The sequence below is a fragment of the Clupea harengus genome, chromosome 17 (genome assembly GCF_900700415.2).
Source record: "Clupea harengus chromosome 17, Ch_v2.0.2, whole genome shotgun sequence".
Lineage (NCBI taxonomy): Eukaryota > Metazoa > Chordata > Actinopteri > Clupeiformes > Clupeidae > Clupea > Clupea harengus.
In genome coordinates, this window is record NC_045168.1 from 8,241,086 (window position 1) to 8,260,224 (window position 19,139).

Genomic DNA, 19,139 nt, shown 5'->3' on the forward strand with positions numbered 1-19,139 from the left:
TTGCCACTTTCTGTTTCTGGTGGTTGTTACATGCTAAACCACTTCTTGGTTGCAGGATTTTCGTAGGTCTATAACTTGTGTTAGATCCCCCTGAACCAAAAGTGTTAAAACAAGTGGAACTTGAAGATTTACCGCCAATTTCTATCAACATGCATGCTGATGTCGCCAAGAACAATATAATTGTATCGGTATCTAACAGCAAAGGCTTAGACACAGAACATTGTTTAGAGGATCTGGAAGATTTCAGAGCATGATAGCTATGAGTGAACAAGCTCACGGATCTATAGATGATGACAGTATGTTGGTAAAAAATCCCAGCTGTCAACTTGTAAGGACTTTGACCATTGCTGGGTCTACAAATGAGTATCATTGCCAGGTAGGCCTTCACTTAAGGCTAGAAAGCTACCTTAAGGTCCTTCAAAAGTCTGGCTACTGATACAAATATATTAAATCTGTCAAATATTATTCAATGTGTGATCTTTGTCCTCCGTTGGTATGCATTCTGAAGGTATGCATTCTTGAACAGATTGCCAGAAAATTAACTGAATGATTCATCAGTTTACAAAGATAGCAGGGATGCCAATATGAGATTGCTGGGGAGCAACTGCCCACCCTGGACTGAGGTTTGAAAACTTTTCCTACACCATGGAATCACTAAATGTTTTTTCAGAGGTGTTAATCCTGCAAATTAATTAAATAAAGATGTGTTAGGGTGTTCTTTTTGTCACTTAATTTTTCCTGTCCTTCTTTATCTTGTTGTCCACGTAGCCTCCATGTTTCCATGCATAACACCACATAGTGTGCGTATGCCCAAAGTGCTGGGAGCACTTTGCGTTATCAGATGAAGCTGTCAAACTTGGTAGTTTTTTAAAACACATTTTGACTTATCATAAATAATGGTGTTTAATTTATTCGTGACAGGTTTACGTTCCTTTTCCGTTACATCGCTGAGGAGCCAACTCTGTTTTAAACAAATTTCCTGAGGGAGCACTGAGCTGCCATGGCTGCATGTGACAGATTTGTAATCGAGTACCTGGGGGCTGTTGTTTATAATTGTCTTCCTAATGTTTTTTTTTATTTTGGGGGGAAACACAGGACATTTTGCTTCAAACAATGTTGCTGAACGCTTTTTAGTATTTGATAAGGTAGATTTATGGGGGCAGTATTTTAAAACTTTGGTAGCTGGAGCAAGTTAGGGCTTTTCTCGGTAATGGGAGTAAAGGGTTAATCTAACAGCATGTTCTTTGTATTATTTCAGCATTAGGTCAATGTTTAAGCTATTGTGAACATAGAGACAGCTTTCAAACATTAAGATATTTGAAAGATAGGAAATATATGTGAAACCATAGTGTTTTGTGACATGTTTTTGTGTGTAAGAGAGAAAAAAAGGGACGAACTATGGCTATTATTAATGCATATAACAGTGTCTACGCATCCATACAGTGACATTATACAGCATGTTTTTGTTGTAGGCATATGGAGTAAGATGACACCATGCTGATAGCATAGTGCATATGCACTGACTCATTGTGTGGCTTCTGACCAGTAAGTAAACCTTGCCTAAGCATGATCTTTTTCCACTATTCTTGTCATATACAATATGAACAGGACATTGGCTGCCACTAGGTCTGGCTTGTATAGTCTCCCTAGCTGAGTAATGTGTTCTTGGAATTCCAGTATGAAGCTGCTAATGTAGTTATGTCATGAATATAAGTCTCTGCAGTGTGGATCTGGAACTGTAACAGTATTATTAGCCAATATTAGTTAAGCCGTTATTGGGTAGGCAGTGGGTGTGAGTGGAGAGGTTATTCTGGGTTATTCTGAGTAACTACAGTTTGCGTCCATAACAAAAGGAAAATGCAACGTTGCTACAAAATACTAATACATATCCTGACTTTGCCTGTCCTCTCCAAGCATAGTGTTAACCCCTGCCAGCGACATGCTTCTATCCCCATCTAATGATTCATATTTCCCTTTCCCTTTATGTTTACCAACCTGTTGATCTTTATCTTGGCTTGTGTTAATCTCAGTGGTTTACAGAACGACAGAGAGTGTGTCTCTGTGTGGGTTCTAGAGCAGAGACTAAACACACAAGAGTTTAATGGAGAGTGTGTGTGACAGATCTTTGTAAGATGTATTTCAGACATCTGACGAAAATATGTAGGTCAGGTAGACCTGAGGAGAGAATGAAGAGAGCACTTTTATTGTCTATTATCCCTTTTAATACTTTCTCTCTTCCCTACGCACATATACTCAGAAACACACACACACACACACACACACACACGGAGATAGAATGTGTAAAAGATCAAATGAGATCAAATGTGCTTCGTTTCAATGACTAAGCTGATTATTGGCTTCTATTTTTTGGGTCGTTGGGCTTGTCTGGGTGTGTTTTGAATACGTGCTTTGCACCCCTATGCGCGTGTGTGTTTGTGTGGAAGTATAAGTGACTGATATCTTCTCTGTCAGGCTTGGTACAAGGCTCTTCCCTGTGTGAAATTGGCCTCAATTATCTCAGTAAAACTTTAAATCCTCCCTAAATCCTCTCTGAAATGAGTCCATGCTCACAAATACACACCTATTCGTATACACACACACGCACACACACACGTTTGCTGGTGGAGATGTGTGTGTGTGTGCCGACATACAGTCAGGATTTTACAGCTCCTTTCACAGCTTGGGGCACTGTATTACTTCAGGTTTGCAGAGTTCATTATTCTCTATTTCTATGATATAGAAAGAACCTTACAACCCCTCTGTATGATGATATAGTCAGACCTACAGATAAAGTATGATGGAGTGTTGGACAACTGTAATGCTAATTGCATTCATAAAATACAAGAATTCCAAGATTAATTAATTTATATGTGAAGTTGATTTACAGTTAAACAATTAATGCCATTCACATTTTACAAGGCAGTGAAATATGATTACAGTCAGTACCATTACGTATAAAACTGAGACCGAAGTGATACAACCCAGTCACTCTCTGTGTTTGGATCTCTGTCTACAAAACTGTTGCTCAGTTTGTCGACTCACTAAAAATGACCATTGAAACAGAATTGAGGTTTCCTTCCTCTGAGTTGTGGGTCCTGTTTGGATGTGATCTGCCACTGATTTTATTGGTCAGCGTGTTCATTTTTTCCTGCAGCCATAATGATGCCCCTCTGAGCAGAATGTTGAGGTTGAGACCTGTAATCTGCAGAGGCACTGAGTCTCGAAGGGGTGGCGTTTGGGTAGGGTTTCTGCTCTTGTAATTCCTGATGGAGACACAAAGAGGGGAAGAGCTGTTGGACCTCCTAGAGGTCAGCGGTACCCGAAGCAGTTTTATGAAAGCTCGACGAAACCCTCGGTTAGAGCAAGGGTAGATGAAAGGGTTGATGCAGCTGTTGGAGTAGCCCAGCCAGAAGACCACCTTAAAGACTGTTTCAGTTGGTTTTAACATGGGGAACATGGCACCTGCGCGCGCACACACACACACACACACACACACACACACAAAAAGATGACAGAAAACATTTCAGGGTTTTTCAGAGTGGACATGATTCCCTGATGCCAGTACATGTGTATGTACATGCATCCATACATCACTGAAATTACTGATATTACATTACATATTATAGCGTACCTACCCAGTGGCAGTACAATGAAGAAAGGCAGCCAGCAAAGGACGAACACCCCCACCACCATGGCCAGGGTCTTTGCAGCCTTCTTCTCCCGTGTGAAGCGCTGCAGCACACGAGCATGCATTTTTCTGGCCCCCCCGGATATATCCTCCCCTAACACGGCACCACGCCGATGGATCCTCAGCACCACCTCCGCCTTCCCCCCCTGCTGCTGGCGCTCACGCTTCACCCCCCTCTCCAGACAGCGCGTGGTCCTGCGCGCCACAACGTACACCTGCGCATACACCACCAGCACCACGCCCAGAGGCAGGTAGAAGGACAACATTGAGGAGAAGAGCGCGTAGCCGGGTTCCTGAGTGACTGTGCATATCTTGGTGTCTGGTGGGCGAGCCTCCTTCCAGCCCAGCAGCGGTGGCACTGACAGGGCCATGCACACCGTCCACACGCAGGCCTGAACCACGGTGGCCCGGCGCCTGGTCACCAGGGACCGGTACTGTAGGGAGTGGCGCACGCCGATGTAGCGGTCCACGGCGATGGCGCACAGACTCAGGATGGACGCAGAGCAGCACAGCACGTCGAGCGCAGCCCACATGTCACAGAATGGGCGGCCAAACGGCCAGCAGCCCAGCACCTCCAGCGTGGCCGAGAAGGGCAGCACGCAGATGCTGAGGAGCAGATCTGCCACAGCCAGGTTGCTAATGAAGAGGTTGGTGGCTGTTTGTAACTGGCGATTACACAGCACTGACAGGATGACCAGCGCATTCCCAAAAGCGGCCAGTGATATGAACATGGCCAGTAAAGATGCCACGCCCATGCTCTGAGCAGTCAGTACCAGGTAGGGACATTGGGTGTAAGACTCTTCACTGCTGTTGCTAAGCAGATGAGGCAGGCCAGTGATTCGACTGATAACAGTCACCCCTACTTCTTTGTCAGTCATGGCGTCAACACGCAATTTCTGTTCCTATTAAGTAGACTTCTTGCACCAAAACTGATCAAAGAATTTTGCCTTGTGAAAAATTAACACATAACAGTTGTATTAAGTTAATATCTCAACAACATAAACAAAATCTGAAAGGTTCTGAAAGTTACATTACTTAAATTATTCTAAGAACTAAAGCTTTCTCACCCATGTGAAATTATGTTCCATGATGTCGGAGTTTAACGGCTACTTTTTCTGTGTTGTTGAGGAGGACGCGTCTCCCGACTGGAACTCTGCTGAAACTGCAGATCATCGCTATTGCACAGCTCCCTTCTCACATACACCCGTTCCAAAAGGGGGCGACAAAATCTTACATATTTGGTCAGACAATTAAAGAACTAGGCTGTACAAAATGTGCGAGTACGTGTTCTTGTTATGCTGTCAGGTGAAATATCTGAGCAGCGTCAAATAAACCAGGTTAATTAAAATGCCAGGAAAGAACCCGTCTGGAACACAGCCTTCATATACAATATTCTACTAAATTCGTTTAGATTTGTATCTTCATTACATTGTGTTGTTTTTAGTTTATGACATTAGTTAGAGTCTTGGAGTGCTCATTTGTTATTTTCAAAAGGATATGTGTTGATTAAATTGCCGAGTCAAGGCCCTTCATAAACATACATATTTGCAATGTCTCTTTTAAGTTGTTATTAAAGATCTTTATCGTGGGTGAAATTATGTGATTGGCAGGGCCACAGGTCTGTGCTTTGCATTTTTCGTCGGCATCGAGAGTAAAATGTGGAAAAAATGAAAATAGAGCCTGAATATTTTTTTCACACGAGACTCTGTGGAGATCATTACGATGTAAATTACAATGGCAATCGGTAGGCTACTGGCTTCTTGTATTATAATGCAGCCGACGGTTTTTGTTAGTCTCCGTAATGCATGACACAATGTCTTGGAGGCTACGTGCGCTTGTTATGCATAATAAAGACGGTGTTCAGAAGCAAGACACGCTTTATCATATCAGAAGTTACCTATGCATGATCCCATTCAGCACAATGCACTGAACAGCTGGTGGAGAGCGCTTTTCGGATAAATTAGCACGTAAGAACGGTTTCATAATTCAGTTTGTTTAGGCCTTGTAGTCTGACGGGTAAACTGTATACTATCCTGTTTGTATTACGACAGCAAATGTGAGATGATTTTCCAGTGACGTAGGCTATTTGGTTGATTATAATAGGCCTACTGAAAAGAGCACGATAGCTTTTACATTTTTATTTTAATGACGGTCTATTAGCCGCAACCTCATTTAAAGCTGTCATGGCAAAATCTGTGGAAACATGACTGTGAAACTGCTTGTCAGTCGTCCTCCGGGCACATGTGCACGCACAGGCGCATCCACTGCTCATGTAGATATTATTTCTCCCGGAACAAGACCCACAGCACATTCACCATTAGAACCGCATCTGCGGCAACAGCTGGCTGGTTGCATTGCATCTCTACTGCGTGCAGGTGCCAGGTGAATCGCAGCGCGCGTGTTTTATACACATCAACGCTCGCATCCTTGCGTTTAACGGTCCTATGACTTTTAAGACGCATCATCCATGAATCACTGGAGGATAGCAATCGTAGTCCATGGAACCACGGTTCTTATTTGTAAATTCTTAGGTAGACAGAGGGTAAGCTCTCATAAAGAGAGGCCATTGAAGAGCTAATGTTGTAGTAAATAAAGGAGAAAAATAGCAATAACTTAAGTGCTCACAATTATCTATGCACAGGGAGCCCATGTCTGCCCATGGGTTAAAAGCCATACACCATAAAAGCCATTTCTTACCAACCCATGTGTATGTGTAAGAGTTTGTATGGCAATATGATGTGACATGGCCTCCGCTCTCTGCTGGGTGTCTGCCATTTACATACTGGGAGTAAATTATATCTCACCTCATTTTACCTCTTATAGAGCATAAAGCTCATACCAGTATGCCCCTTAGTCAAGAGCGCAGAGGTCCTTGATGTTTATATGTTAAATACTGTTGCTTTTTTTGGTTGTGCCCCACTTAAAAGTCAAGTTTTGACATTTTAAGGGAAAACTTTAAATTGCACTCTACACTCATGCAATGAAGCAAGAATGGTCAGGGCTACTGATGACTTGTTGTATGTCTAATTGTTTGCTTCTCTTGCCTGGAGAATTATTTAATGAACCAGATGATGTGAGCTCATATAACAGAAGAGCAATCCTGGGGTAGTCTTTAGATTTGAGACTTTATTGTAGTGGTACGTAGCATGTTGATCAAAGGGATGTTTCTTTGAATTGAACTGATCACATCTGTATTCTTTCATTCCTCACAAAATTATTCAGTTAAATTATCCTCTGTGTGTGTGCGTGTGCATGCATGCAAGAGACGGATGGTGACTGGGTGATAGGTCAGCAAAGATGTGCTGACACTTAAAGGTCAGTTTGCTAATTAAACAACTTAAAGGCTGCTAACAACTTCCACCATCCCACTAGCACACATACATACACACACACACACACACACACACACACACACACACACACACACACACACACACACACACACACACACACACACACACACACACACACACTCACACTCACACACACACACACACACACACACACACATACACACACATATATGCACACTTTCCCTTGCTCCTCGGGCCATCAGCGCTCATATTGTAGTGTGCGTGTGCTTCTCCTTTCAGGCCTAAGCCCTAAACACAGTAAGAAGTCAGAAAGCATGATCTAACCTCAATCTAACCTAAGGTTATGGAGGTGAGAATCTCACCATATCATTATGCTATGCTAATATTGGCATAATGATGACTCCCTATTCTTGCCATTGGGCTTAAGTGCGTGTTTTAAAACAAGGATAACTGACATAGAGATACAGATATGAGAGGGAGGACTCATAAGATAATTACTTTTTTATTTTAATTATTTCATTGATTTTTCATAGAACCACTTTTAAAATCTGGTTACTCTATCAGACTATACAGTCTAAAAGAACCTTTAGTGAAAACTTGTCAGACTACACACTCACAATATTTCTGGGTAATGTGACATGTGCAAGTTCCATAACCTTGCCTGCTTAAAAATGCTTGTGGTGCATTTTGGGAGCTGTAGTTAATGTAGTATGCTTGCACAGGAACCGTTGTTTGCTGTTCTGTCTTGGGTTGTGTGTGTGCCTGTTGCTGTAGCTTGACCCTTGACACTAAGCACTTCCATGTCAGAATAAAAACTGTCAGGAATAGGAGAGTTGCTGTAGAAACAACAATTGTCCTTTCCATCGCAAGGTGTCTCTTTTGTGGATGGACATCAGGGGTGACTGTGAAAGGTTCTGCTGCACTGTATTGTTCCTCCTCCTCCTCCTCTTCCTTGTTTTCCTCCTTGAGAACATGTTCCATTGTCTCAGTGACAATGTACCATTCAGTCACTGTTGCTATGACCACTGTGTCTGTGTCTGTTCCAACAGTGTTGTCCGTTTCTGTGTTGGTGTTTATTTCAACAGTAATGTTTGTCTCTGTGTTAAAGCCAAAAACATGAGACTGACAGGTTTGGAATGCATACACTGCATCTAGAATGTTCTCACCCTCAGCTTCCTCTGGCAATGAGCATAGAGCATTGTCTCGTCGTCCACGGTAACGGCCAAGCCAGGTCGCCAGGGCACATATGTTTCGTCCACAGTCCCATGGGTTTCCTGATAGTGTGAGGTTCTCCAGTGAGACCCAGTTCTGCAGGATATTGCGTTCCAGAACCTGTAAGCGGTTGGAATTCAGCAGGAGGCTCTTTAGGCGCGGAACCCCGTAGAATGCAGTAGGTTCCACCCACTCCAGACGGTTTCGAGAAAGGTCCAGATGCTCAAGCGTGGGCCAGTTCCAGTGTAGGGTTCTTCCCAGCCATGCAGCCTTGTTCTGGCTCAGGTCGAGTGAGCGCAGTGAGGTGAGGCGTGCAAACAGGCCCAAGTTGACCCGGTTGAGCCGGTTCTGGTCCAGCCTCAGTTCCGTCAGGCTAAGCAGCCCCACAAAAGCATTCCTTGCCAGTGTTTGCAGTTGATTCTCTCCGAGGTCCAGAACCCGAAGCTTGCGGAGGTCCTGGAAAACACGAACAGGCACAGACACAAGCAAGTTCCTTCGCAAACGCAACACCATCAACTTCCTTAGGCCACGGAACTGGCTGGAGCTCAGCGCTGACACCTGATTGGTTGACAGGTCGAGGAGGCGTAGATTTGGGAGGGGCCAGAAAGTCCTGTTTGGCAGCAGCCAAAGCTGATTGGCACTCAGTTCCAGCTCCTTGAGCCTGCGCAGCCCCAGGAAAGCCCGCTCGTCCAGGCGCTGGATCTGATTGTGTCCCAGGAAGAGCCACTGCAGCGTGTTGAACCGGGACAGAGCACCCTGGGGCAGGCACAGCAGGCGGTTGTCACGCAGCGACAGGCCCGACGAGCCAATGAGATCCTGCGGAACGGTAATGAGTCCCGCCTTGTCACAGTAGCGAAGTGTCCCCTCACATCGACAGGGATGGGGACACCTCCCCTCCGAGTCCAGTGAGGTCACAAACACCCACAAACACAAACATAGGGTGACACACGGATAGCGCATGGGCCACATACACATCACACAGTTTGTGGGGAATACCATTATAAGGGGATCACAGTATCACTGTCTGTCTCTCTGGAGTCTCAATAACATTACAGAATCCAGAATATTACTTACATTTTAACAACAATACACAAATTGTAGGAGCTGGCCATGAATTTATATACAATAGAGTACAGTACAGTCCTGACATTTTTTTAAGTCAAGGGTATGTTCTGTGATAGTGAAGAATGCCTTTCTTCTACATTTTCTGTCAGAGAGGAGAAAAGAGATGACAAACTATGAATATCGACAAAGGCAGACAGAGAGATATACAAAAGGCAATAAAACCCAATACAGTAAGAAATATTAAAAACATACCCTGAAAATATTCTCAGTATGTTTAGTACAGTTGTGTCCTTTTCCACACTCTTGTCTTAAAACATTAATGCACTATAATTGTAACCTCTATCTCTCACCTGCCCCATACACAATTACACACATACATTGAACAAAGGTTTTCCTCTTACCTGCCTCAAGGCAAGATTATCCTGTAAATAGAGCAAATAATCGAGATGTAATTTAAATCCTTGGTCCAGTATTTTGGTTTAGTGGTAATTGTGCTTTTTTTCTTGGTCTTGACCCTACCAGCTGACCCTATGCTGTGGTTTACCTCTGAGGAATTCCATCCTGTTCTTTACAAGTGCCTTTCAGTGTTGAGGAAAAGAGAAGGAGGTAACTAGGCATGCCTCATCTCTCTCTCACTCTCTCTCTCTCTCTCACACGCACACACACACACACACACACACACACACACACACACACACACACACACACACACACACACACACACACACACACACACACACACACACACACACTCATCAGTACTCTGCTACCCTCTCCTATAGTGCCCCCAAGTGGTAAAAATGCAAAAATACATCTTATGAAACCACGGCTGCAGTTGAATAGTCTTTTTTGCTTAGGAAGGTTCCTAACTGAATGAAATGACCCAACGATATCGAAGTGGCAGCCATGATAAGAGCTGGTTGAATTCTCAAAATGCTGAAGAAAGGGTGCTTTAATGCTTCCTTTCTTATCTCCTTTAACATAGGGTGCACTGGACCATCTTTTACGAAAGGAACAGAGATATTGTCTTCCCACAATTCCTTGTGTCAGCAACAACAAACGATCAACATGACCCATGTGAATTACATCTGCTGTCGTTTAATTACGTAGCCTAGTCCTTATGAATTCTCCTTAACATCTGTCCTTGATCTCTTAACATTTTCCATCAAGGTCAAGGAAAACTTTTTTTTTTTACTATTCGACCACAGCGCATGTCTATGTGCAGATCCTTAGGGCACTATAGTGCAATCTTACCAAAGCACCTAAAAGGAAGTAATAATAATAATAATAATAAAACTTTATTTATATAGCACCTTTCATGTAAAAGAATGCAGCTCAAAGTGCTTTACAGCAAATACATAATATGCACAAATAAATTACATGCACATAAAAATAGACATCAAAGAAACATAACTCAGATATAGTGCAAAAAAAAAAAAAAAAAAAAAATTATAATTATAATTATAGAGATATATTTAATCTAACCCCTTAATATCACCAGTAGAGATTTAAATTAAATTAAAAGTATTTATATATATATAAACAGTGCAAAGTGGTAGCTAGTTAAAGGCTAATGTGAAGAGGTACGTTTTTAGTTTTCTTTTAAAGATGTTAAGCGAGCTGGCTTCCCTGATGTCTATAGGCAGTATGTTCCATAGCACTGGGGCGTAATTGACAAATGCTGCGTCCCCGATTTTCTTACGGCTTTTGCTGGGAACCTCCAATAAACCAGCATTCGATGATCGCAGTGTTCTTGAGGGCAAGTATTTGACTAGGGAGTTTGCAATGTAACTTGGTCCTAGCCCATTAAGGGCTTTGTATATTAGGAGAAGGACCTTAAAGTCAATTCTAAAAGTTACTGGAAGCCAGTGCAGAGCAGCTAAAACTGGACTAATGTGCTCTCTCCTCTTGGTTCTGGTTAATAGCCGAGCTGCAGAGTTTTGAATGAGCTGAAGTCTCTCAGTTGTTTTTTTTGGGAGGCCAGTAAGGATTGCATTACAATAATCAAGACGGCTTGAAATAAAGGCATGAATCAGTTTTTCAGCATCTTTTTTATTTATAAATGGCAGGACTTTAGCTATGTTTTTAAGGTGGAAAAATGATGTTTTCATCACCTTGTTAATGTGAGACTTGAAGCTTAAATCTGAATCTAAAATAACACCAAGACTTGTAACCTCCGATTTAATCAAGGGAGTTAATTTCCCCAAATTATTAAACAGCATTTCTCTTTTTGTTTTAGGGCCGACTAGTAGGATCTCAGTTTTGTCCTCGTTTAACTTTAAGAAATTATAGCTCATCCACTTATTTATCGCCAAAAGACAGGTAGTAATGGAGTTTATTGCTGCAGCATCATTTGGCTCAGCAGAGATGTACAGTTGCGTGTCATCAGCATAACTATGGAAACATACATTGTGTTCTCTAATGATGTCCCCATGTGGCAGCATGTACAGTGAGAATAATAATGGACCAAGGCAGCTCCCTTGTGCAACCCCAAAGCAGATGTCATGTTTCTTAGACACATGATCTCCAAGCCTGACATAAAACTTTCTCCCTTTGATGTATGTTCTGAACCAGTTTAATACAGAGTCAGCCCAACTAACTTTTCAAGACGATGAATTAGGATTACTCAAGTAGAGTACAGAACCGCTCAAGTCTCATCTCAGTACATGAAAATAAAAAAACATGAAGTACAATGAAAAACATTAAAAGTGTCTTTGTATAATCAACACTGAATAAAACATGTAGTCATACATACTTCCATTGTAATTAGTTTCATTAGGACACAAAGAGGAGAGAAGAGCAGAAACTAAGTGAGGTATTTTCCCTGTAGTGTTCTTGCATAGTGGGCTATATTTTACGCCAGGTATTCTCTCTTGAAACTCACTGAACCAGTATTTAAACTGTGTAATTATGCTTCATATTTGGCATGATGAGAGAAGAGAAGGCCCAAGTATTATTATCACATAATGGAGTTATTATCACAATAAGTGGTATATTGTATTGAAATGAAATTTCTGTTAAACTAAATAATTGTCTTTAAGCTAATAATTGTCTTTAAAGCAGGGGTCTCAAACTCAAATTACCCAGGGGCCGATGAGCGTCCAGTCTGGTCAGTGGGCCGAATTTTTTTGATCACAATACTGTAGACCACTTTTGAGTGTGGCAAATTTACCATGTGTGATCAGTGGTGCAATGGTTAGTGTTGTTGAATAACAAGTAGCTGACCTGGCTTTCAATTCCTGGGCAATGCAAGATGCTCTTTGGATAAAGGTGTTTGTTATAGTTGCATTTTTGGATCACTTTGTCTCATTGATAGCCCATGACTTACATATACAGTAGTAATAGTGGGATAAATGTCTTCATTGACAACAAAATGCACATTTCAAAGTAAATGCTGTACCATACCACTTTTGTATAGTTGGTAACAAGGCTGCAAACAAACAAAACAAAGCAGAAAACTAAATAAAGTTTCAGCAAAAATCTGAATTATTTCATTTTATAAAATAAATGTATTTATAATAAATATATTTCAAGTGTATAATTTAATTAGTCTGTCAAAATACAGCATCTTTCCATCTATAGTGATCTAAAATAAATAGTTTACTGATGTGCTGATCATTGATGGTGCACCCCCAGAGTGACTTCCATGACAGACCAGCATACTCAATTGCGTCCCACAGTTGCTCAAATACATCCTTAGGTGTGGTACGGCCTTGCATTGTTTTTACACAAAGTAATTCCTCTGTAACTTCAAACTGATTGTTAACACCGCAGACAAAAATCGCAAGCTGAGCATTATTATTTATGTCAGTGCTCTCATCCAGAGCCAGAGAATACGCACTGAAACTTTTGCCTTTGACACACAGCTAGATTTATTTTCCGATAATGACTGCCGGACTATACAGTATCCCGCTTATTATTCGGTTACTTGTCCAAAGGATAAAAGACATACCTCCAAAATACTTCTTTTCAACGATTTTGTTGTCATTTCGTGACTTCCGCTAAGAAAAAATTGTTCTTCAGGCAAATAGAACTTTAAAAAGTTTCAGGTGTTGCTTAGCAACCCATTACTTGTTGACTTAAATTAAGTTTCCGTTACGTTAAATGACTGGACTACTTGCGGAATGATATGAAAGATGTGAATTAGAAGCACAAAACCTGTTGCCAATGGCAGCGGTAAACGTTGGGCTGGCCCATTGAAATCAATGGAACTTTTTGCAACATTCTGAGGAGCCGGCGGGCCGGATGAAATTGCTTGGCGGGCCGGATCTTGCCTGCGGGCCGGGAGTTTGAGACCCCTGCTTTAAGGGGTTATTACAATGAAAATCCAAGTAGATCTTTCAAAGAAGTGTTTTCTGTATGAGTGAAGGACAGGCAACCTTGGATCTTCTACTTTTAAAATGTATACAGTTTGAAATTAGCTCTTTGTAAGGAGAATAGAACTAAAAGCTTGCACATTTCAGTCTCTGAGTGAGGTTTCAGCTCCTAACGACCCGCCCATTAGGAAATGCAGGCTATTCATATGATAAGGGCTAGGTAATACAGTGATAGCTATTGGGTCATGATGTGGCAAGAAAACATGTGGGGGGTAGAGGGCCATAAAGACATTCCATGGCCATTACGTAAAGGCCATTGTCTTTGACCCAGCTGTTCCAGGTGTGTTTACACCTAACCCATCAATATTCATTGTGTAGTTACTGAAGTTACTAAAATGTAGTAGTGAAACCACACACACTTTCTGAATGCTAAACTCAACTTTGTATACCTAACACCTATGTTTACAAAGTTCAGAGTTTAAAAGCCTTGTTCCGAAATTTTTACAATGTGTTTTTGTACAAAGTCTGAGCACCTCTGAAAGTAGGTTTTTGTTAGGGTATGTTTAGATTTGATTTAAATAAAATCTTTTTTTACTACATTCCTTTTACTCTCATGTTATTATTGCTGAGGTCTTCTAGAATATAAGCATACATGCCACTTCTTCCTCAATGTGTTTAGTTAGGGGAAATATACAAAAACATCAAGGCTTGTCACACTACCTAAAAGAGTCTAACAGGCCTGTGACTCCCAACTGTTAAGTTCAGTTCAACTCAGTAGAATTGTCACTCAATAGCAGGATGATTTCTTTGCTGTTATTGCAACATCACTGATGACACTATGAAAAGAAAGTTAAATGATCTTTTATGTGTTTCTGTGTCATTTAGAACAAACTGAGACATTCATTAACATTTGACTTGCATTTATTGATTGCTCGTTACAGTACTGAAGCTTGTGTATAACATTCACTTAATTGTCATTGAAAAGAATTTTTTTTTGAACAAAAACGTTTTTTTTTATCTAGAAAGCAGAAAGAAAGAAATAATACTTTACAGAGTATTGTGTAAATAAGGGTTTAAAGACAATGGTAACCCTTGAGTTAGCTCTAGCTCTGGCATATAGATTTGTCTAATCATCCCAAGGCTTGGTCTGCGCCCTTACCTTATTTTGATAATCGAAAAACCGAAGCAAGGCTCTTGGAGCCATTTTTTGGTTAAAGAAATGCTCATAAACATCTAATTCTGCAAACTTATGATCTGTTGTTTGGACTAAGTCTTTTGCATATACATAAGTCGCATATGAAGCCTCTGGAATCGGAATATAACCTATATACCAGGATGGAAAACTAGCCTTCCAGTTCGTGAAGGATTTTTTTACATAGAACCGTGCATAAGCCAATCCATCTCTTGTGAAAAGCTGTATGCTGGCATCATACCCTTGGATCTTCGTGGGGTTCTTGCCATCAAGCTCAGGGCCTCTCCAGAGAGTTTCTGTTTGCTTTGATCCCTTTAGCAGGAGCCTCACCTGAAGCCCTGCGTTCAGAGTTGTATTGGTGGGGAAAGAACCAGAGGCGAGGTCATGGACAGCTTTCTCTGCAAGGATATCTGAGCTATCGTCATTTTGAAACAGCGCCACGGTCAAGCCCTCATCTTCAACTCTGGTATCTGGTATGTTGGCCCAATTCACTACGGCATAGCCTTGAGCTGTGGTGCTCACCTTCAGTCTCACTGGGTTCCAGTCGCAGACCTCGCCCTCCGTGCTGCCTGGCGTGCAGTGCAGGTGGCTCATGCACTCCTCTCCAACACCAAGGGTGTAGTCGGAGCAATGGGTGTTACTGAGGCAAAGCTCCCGGCGGTAGATGTCATAATCGGCAAGGGTGAGGAACCACGCGAGGTTCTGGTCTTCGAACATGCCGTGAGCTTCTTCTTCCTTCGGTTTCAGAGCCGGACAGAGAATGGCTACTTTGTGCTGCGTGATGTCTCTTATCTCCTTCAGAAGTTGCGCTGAGATCTCGTAGGTGAGGTCGTGACTCAAACGGAGACCTGTGACAGCAGTCTGTGTGATGTAGACCTCTTTTAGATGGAGGCCACTGGGGAGAACTTTCAGTCGGAAAATAATTCTGTCTCGGTTCCTGTTGGTGTCATCTCTGTTGGCGTTTTCTTCCAGCGCACAGTACGCATTGTAGTAATCTTGGTTGACATAGGTAGGGAATTTAGCTGCTTCATTTTTGAGATTCCCAATGATGTAATATGACTCATCTTCGGTGTTACGGGGGATCTTTGGGAGAAGCTTCTGCGTATTTGCATAGGTTTTGCACCCATAGTCTCCGTCCGTGGGATCATAATCTTTAGGCAGGATAAAATCTTGACTGTCAAACTCTATGTGTAAAGTGAACCAGTAGAGTAACATGAGTCCATGGTGGGGAAACTTCTTGCCAAATGTGATGCTTGTCAGATCTGCCATATGATAAAGTCTCTTGATGGTTGAGACTGCTCCCACACAGAGACAGAACAGGGTGAGGGCAAGTACTGATGTCAGCCTCATCATAACCCTAGGAGAGAAAAGATGTGTTTTTAGTGACAGTATGACATTTCATTTTATTTTATGTATGTAAGAAATCTAATAAAATATACCTGTTGGCATGTACTCCTACTCTTTATGTCTGGATGACTCCCAAGTCTTCAAAATGTCTGAATTCTCTAGAATCACATAGCATGTTCAAAAGTCATTCCATCTGATCATGGCATTATTTTAAAATAGTTAATTAAATTAAAACATCATTCTCATTATCCTTTTTAAATAGCATTTAGAACAAGAAATTATCCTCTAATCAAGACTGAATTCTTATGTCTTTAGAGTATTTGTCATGTCACACACACAACAATAAGTAATTTAAAATAAAGTTATAAAAAGAGAAGCCTTACCCTAATGCCTAAGTGCTCAGTATGTTGGAGATATGGGATCTGAGACGGTGCTGGTGCCTTTATAGTGTAGCCAAAGTCAGCAGGGATGTACACTTGACTTGCCCCCTCCCCCTTCACAATGCCACATCAGTTGGGATATTACAGTTAAGAGCACAATAGCAAAAGGCTCAGTTTATTCCCCTGCTGTGACAGGGTGTTGAGGTGTGATGCACACCCTTTCTGTCATGTTATTGTGGAGCCTACACCACAGCACCCTAAACTAGACTAATAACATTCCTTGATTTTGCCACATCCAAAGCAGGTCTATCACTGCAATAGTGTAATTAGATTCTTAACACTCTTTGATCATTAAGTAAAACACATCCATAAAACAAAGGATCTTAAAATATTTGTATACAATCAAAATGGACAGATGGAATGTAGTGTCTTGCTGAAAATAAAAAAAAAGATTCACATATAAGAGGATAAAACAAATATTCAATGAATCAGGTATCTCTGTACAATCTCTCAGTCTCGCAAGAAAAGGTTTCTGTAAAAACTATACTTTTTATTTTAGTCACCATCATCTGGTACATTTCAGGCATCAAGTGCTCGTATCATGGATGCCCCTGGGTCCCAAATGGGAACAACATAGTGAGAACATGTGTGTGGTCCCGTTCCCCACCGTCCTGATGTTTCTAGAAGTTTCTATGTACTATTGGGTGGTTATTATCTATGGGAACTCTAATCTACCCCTGAACTGCTATCTAATGGCTGAGCAATGGAGATGTTTTTTTTGTGTTGCAAAACATTAGACTTCTCTATACCCATCAAGTCAGCTAAGGGGTGAGCTGAGGTGAATATGCCATTGTGGTACATGCCCATCACTGTTTCTGCAGAGGGTGGGGATGGAGAGGAAGACAAAAGTTTCAGAGAGCTAAATATTAAGTTCATTAAAAAGTATGTATTTACCATATCATACGTAGCTATCATATAGACTGTGCCTGAGAGCCTAAAACTGTCTATTTTTCTCAGCACCTATGATGTTTCAAGACATTTATGTGAACATCACAACCTATCTGGACCTATCTGAATATGGTTTAAAGATCTGCAAACTTAAATTTGAAATCACGGGAAGAAACAGTATAAACTCCAAACCTTAAAATTAATTTCTCGCTCTCTGTCTGTCTCTCTCTGTTGTTCAAACATACAAATACACTTAATCAGCATGACCATTTTAAAACAACAGTGTTGCCTAAAAAGAGATATAAGATTGTACAGTCACCTTCTCTACATCCTTTTTCAGTGCTGTACCACACAGATAAGACACATGTTAAAGGTCAGTCAGTCAGTGCACTTTCATCATCTCATGAAATATGCTTTAGACTTTGCTGTTCAGACTTATTCCTCCTAAGTTAAACACTAAGTTAAACACAGCGGGCTGACACTAGCATTTCACAAACTTTACAGGAGAACACATTGACCAACATTTTAAATATTGATTTGAAAGAATTCCTCAAAACTGATTCAGAATTATGGATGAAGGAGCGGAGGGTGGGAGGGCAGGCTCCACTTGTGCCCCTACTGTTGAAAGACTTCTATCCATAGGATCATACAGGCACGTCCACAACATGTCCGTCAGTAAAGGCACACTGGATGTTCTTAATCTAGTGAATGAGATAGAACAGGCACACGCACAGAAACAAAATTATCATGGGGCACGATGAGAGGCCTAGTAGACCATTTACTCAGTCAGAGAAATGTGAGTACTTGCTTGTTTGCATTGACAGATTTAGCTGGTGGGTTGAAGCTCAGAGCTCCTACTGATGCTGTTGAAAGGGCATTGTGAAAAAAACACAAAACACAAAAGGAAAAAAGAAAGACCCATATCACATACAAATTGACATACATTTTTCTCTCCCCATTTACTGAATACATCAGGTAGAAAAACCTTGAAAGAGAAGGCCTGTATAATTCCACCTGCAGAAATATTGGCACATTTCTATAATAATAATGCTTTTCCAAGATAATTCTTAAGATCTAGTAGAATCTTAACCTAATAAGGAAAAAAAAACAAGCCTTCAGACAATAAACAATCCTGTGTTTTGTGTGAGAAGAGTAAAGCATGATTGAGGAATGCAGAAATTATAAACACAAACCATAATAAAGAGTTATTAAAACATTGCAAAACATTAGACTTCTCTATACCCATCAAGTCAGCTAAGGGGTGAGCTGAGGTGAATATGCCATTGTGGTACATGCCCATCACTGTTTCTGCAGAGGGTGGGGATGGAGAGGAAGACAAAAGTTTCAGAGAGCTAAATATTAAGTTCATTAAAAAGTATGTATTTACCATATCATACGTAGCTATCATATAGACTGTGCCTGAGAGCCTAAAACTGTCTATTTTTCTCAGCACCTATGATGTTTCAAGACATTTATGTGAACATCACAACCTATCTGGACCTATCTGAATATGGTTTGAAAGTCTGCGAACTGAAATTTGAAATCACGGGAAGAAACAGTATAAACTCCAAACCTTAAAACTAATTTCTCGCTCTCTGTCTGTCTCTCTCTCTTGTTCAAACATACAAATACACTTAATCAGCATGACCATTATAAAACAACAGTGTTGCCTAAAAA

At 41.2% G+C, this 19,139-nt stretch overlaps 3 protein-coding genes across 3 annotated transcripts; all 3 read right to left on the bottom strand.

Annotated features, from left to right (window-relative positions):
* Positions 1 to 3,025: 3,025 nt before the first annotated feature.
* Positions 3,026 to 4,566, bottom strand: LOC105889277 (alpha-1D adrenergic receptor-like). Its single transcript, XM_031584422.1, has 2 exons — positions 3,636 to 4,566; positions 3,026 to 3,462 (listed from the first exon to the last, which is right to left on the bottom strand). Exons 1-2 carry the CDS (start codon positions 4,564 to 4,566, stop codon positions 3,026 to 3,028), a joined length of 1,368 nt encoding a protein of 455 aa, XP_031440282.1.
* Positions 4,567 to 7,437: 2,871 nt separating this feature from the next.
* LOC105889276 (leucine-rich repeat transmembrane neuronal protein 1-like) lies at positions 7,438 to 9,213 on the bottom strand. The gene is made up of 2 exons (XM_031584423.1): positions 7,906 to 9,213; positions 7,438 to 7,452 (listed from the first exon to the last, which is right to left on the bottom strand). The coding sequence occupies exons 1-2, from the start codon at positions 9,211 to 9,213 to the stop codon at positions 7,438 to 7,440; spliced, it is 1,323 nt and encodes a 440-aa protein (XP_031440283.1).
* A 5,285-nt stretch (positions 9,214 to 14,498) lies between these two features.
* Positions 14,499 to 16,568, bottom strand: LOC116224457. The gene is made up of 3 exons (XM_031584334.1): positions 16,518 to 16,568; positions 16,227 to 16,292; positions 14,499 to 16,144 (listed from the first exon to the last, which is right to left on the bottom strand). Exon 3 carries the CDS (start codon positions 16,138 to 16,140, stop codon positions 14,722 to 14,724), a length of 1,419 nt encoding a protein of 472 aa, XP_031440194.1. The 5' UTR covers positions 16,141 to 16,144; positions 16,227 to 16,292; positions 16,518 to 16,568; the 3' UTR covers positions 14,499 to 14,721.
* Between the last annotated feature and the right edge of the window lie 2,571 nt (positions 16,569 to 19,139).

What these genes read in the sequence shown, in the direction of transcription:
- LOC116224457 (XM_031584334.1), bottom strand. Translation starts at nt 16,140, where the DNA reads ATGATGAGGCTGACATCAGTACTTGCCCTCACCCTGTTCTGTCTCTGT.
- LOC105889277 (XM_031584422.1), bottom strand. Translation starts at nt 4,566, where the DNA reads ATGACTGACAAAGAAGTAGGGGTGACTGTTATCAGTCGAATCACTGGC. An exon ending in CTTCATTGTACTGCCACTGG is followed by an intron (nt 3,463 to 3,635) that starts GTAGGTACGCTA and finishes GTGCGCGCGCAG; the next exon opens with GTGCCATGTTCCCCATGTTA.
- LOC105889276 (XM_031584423.1), bottom strand. Translation starts at nt 9,213, where the DNA reads ATGGTATTCCCCACAAACTGTGTGATGTGTATGTGGCCCATGCGCTAT.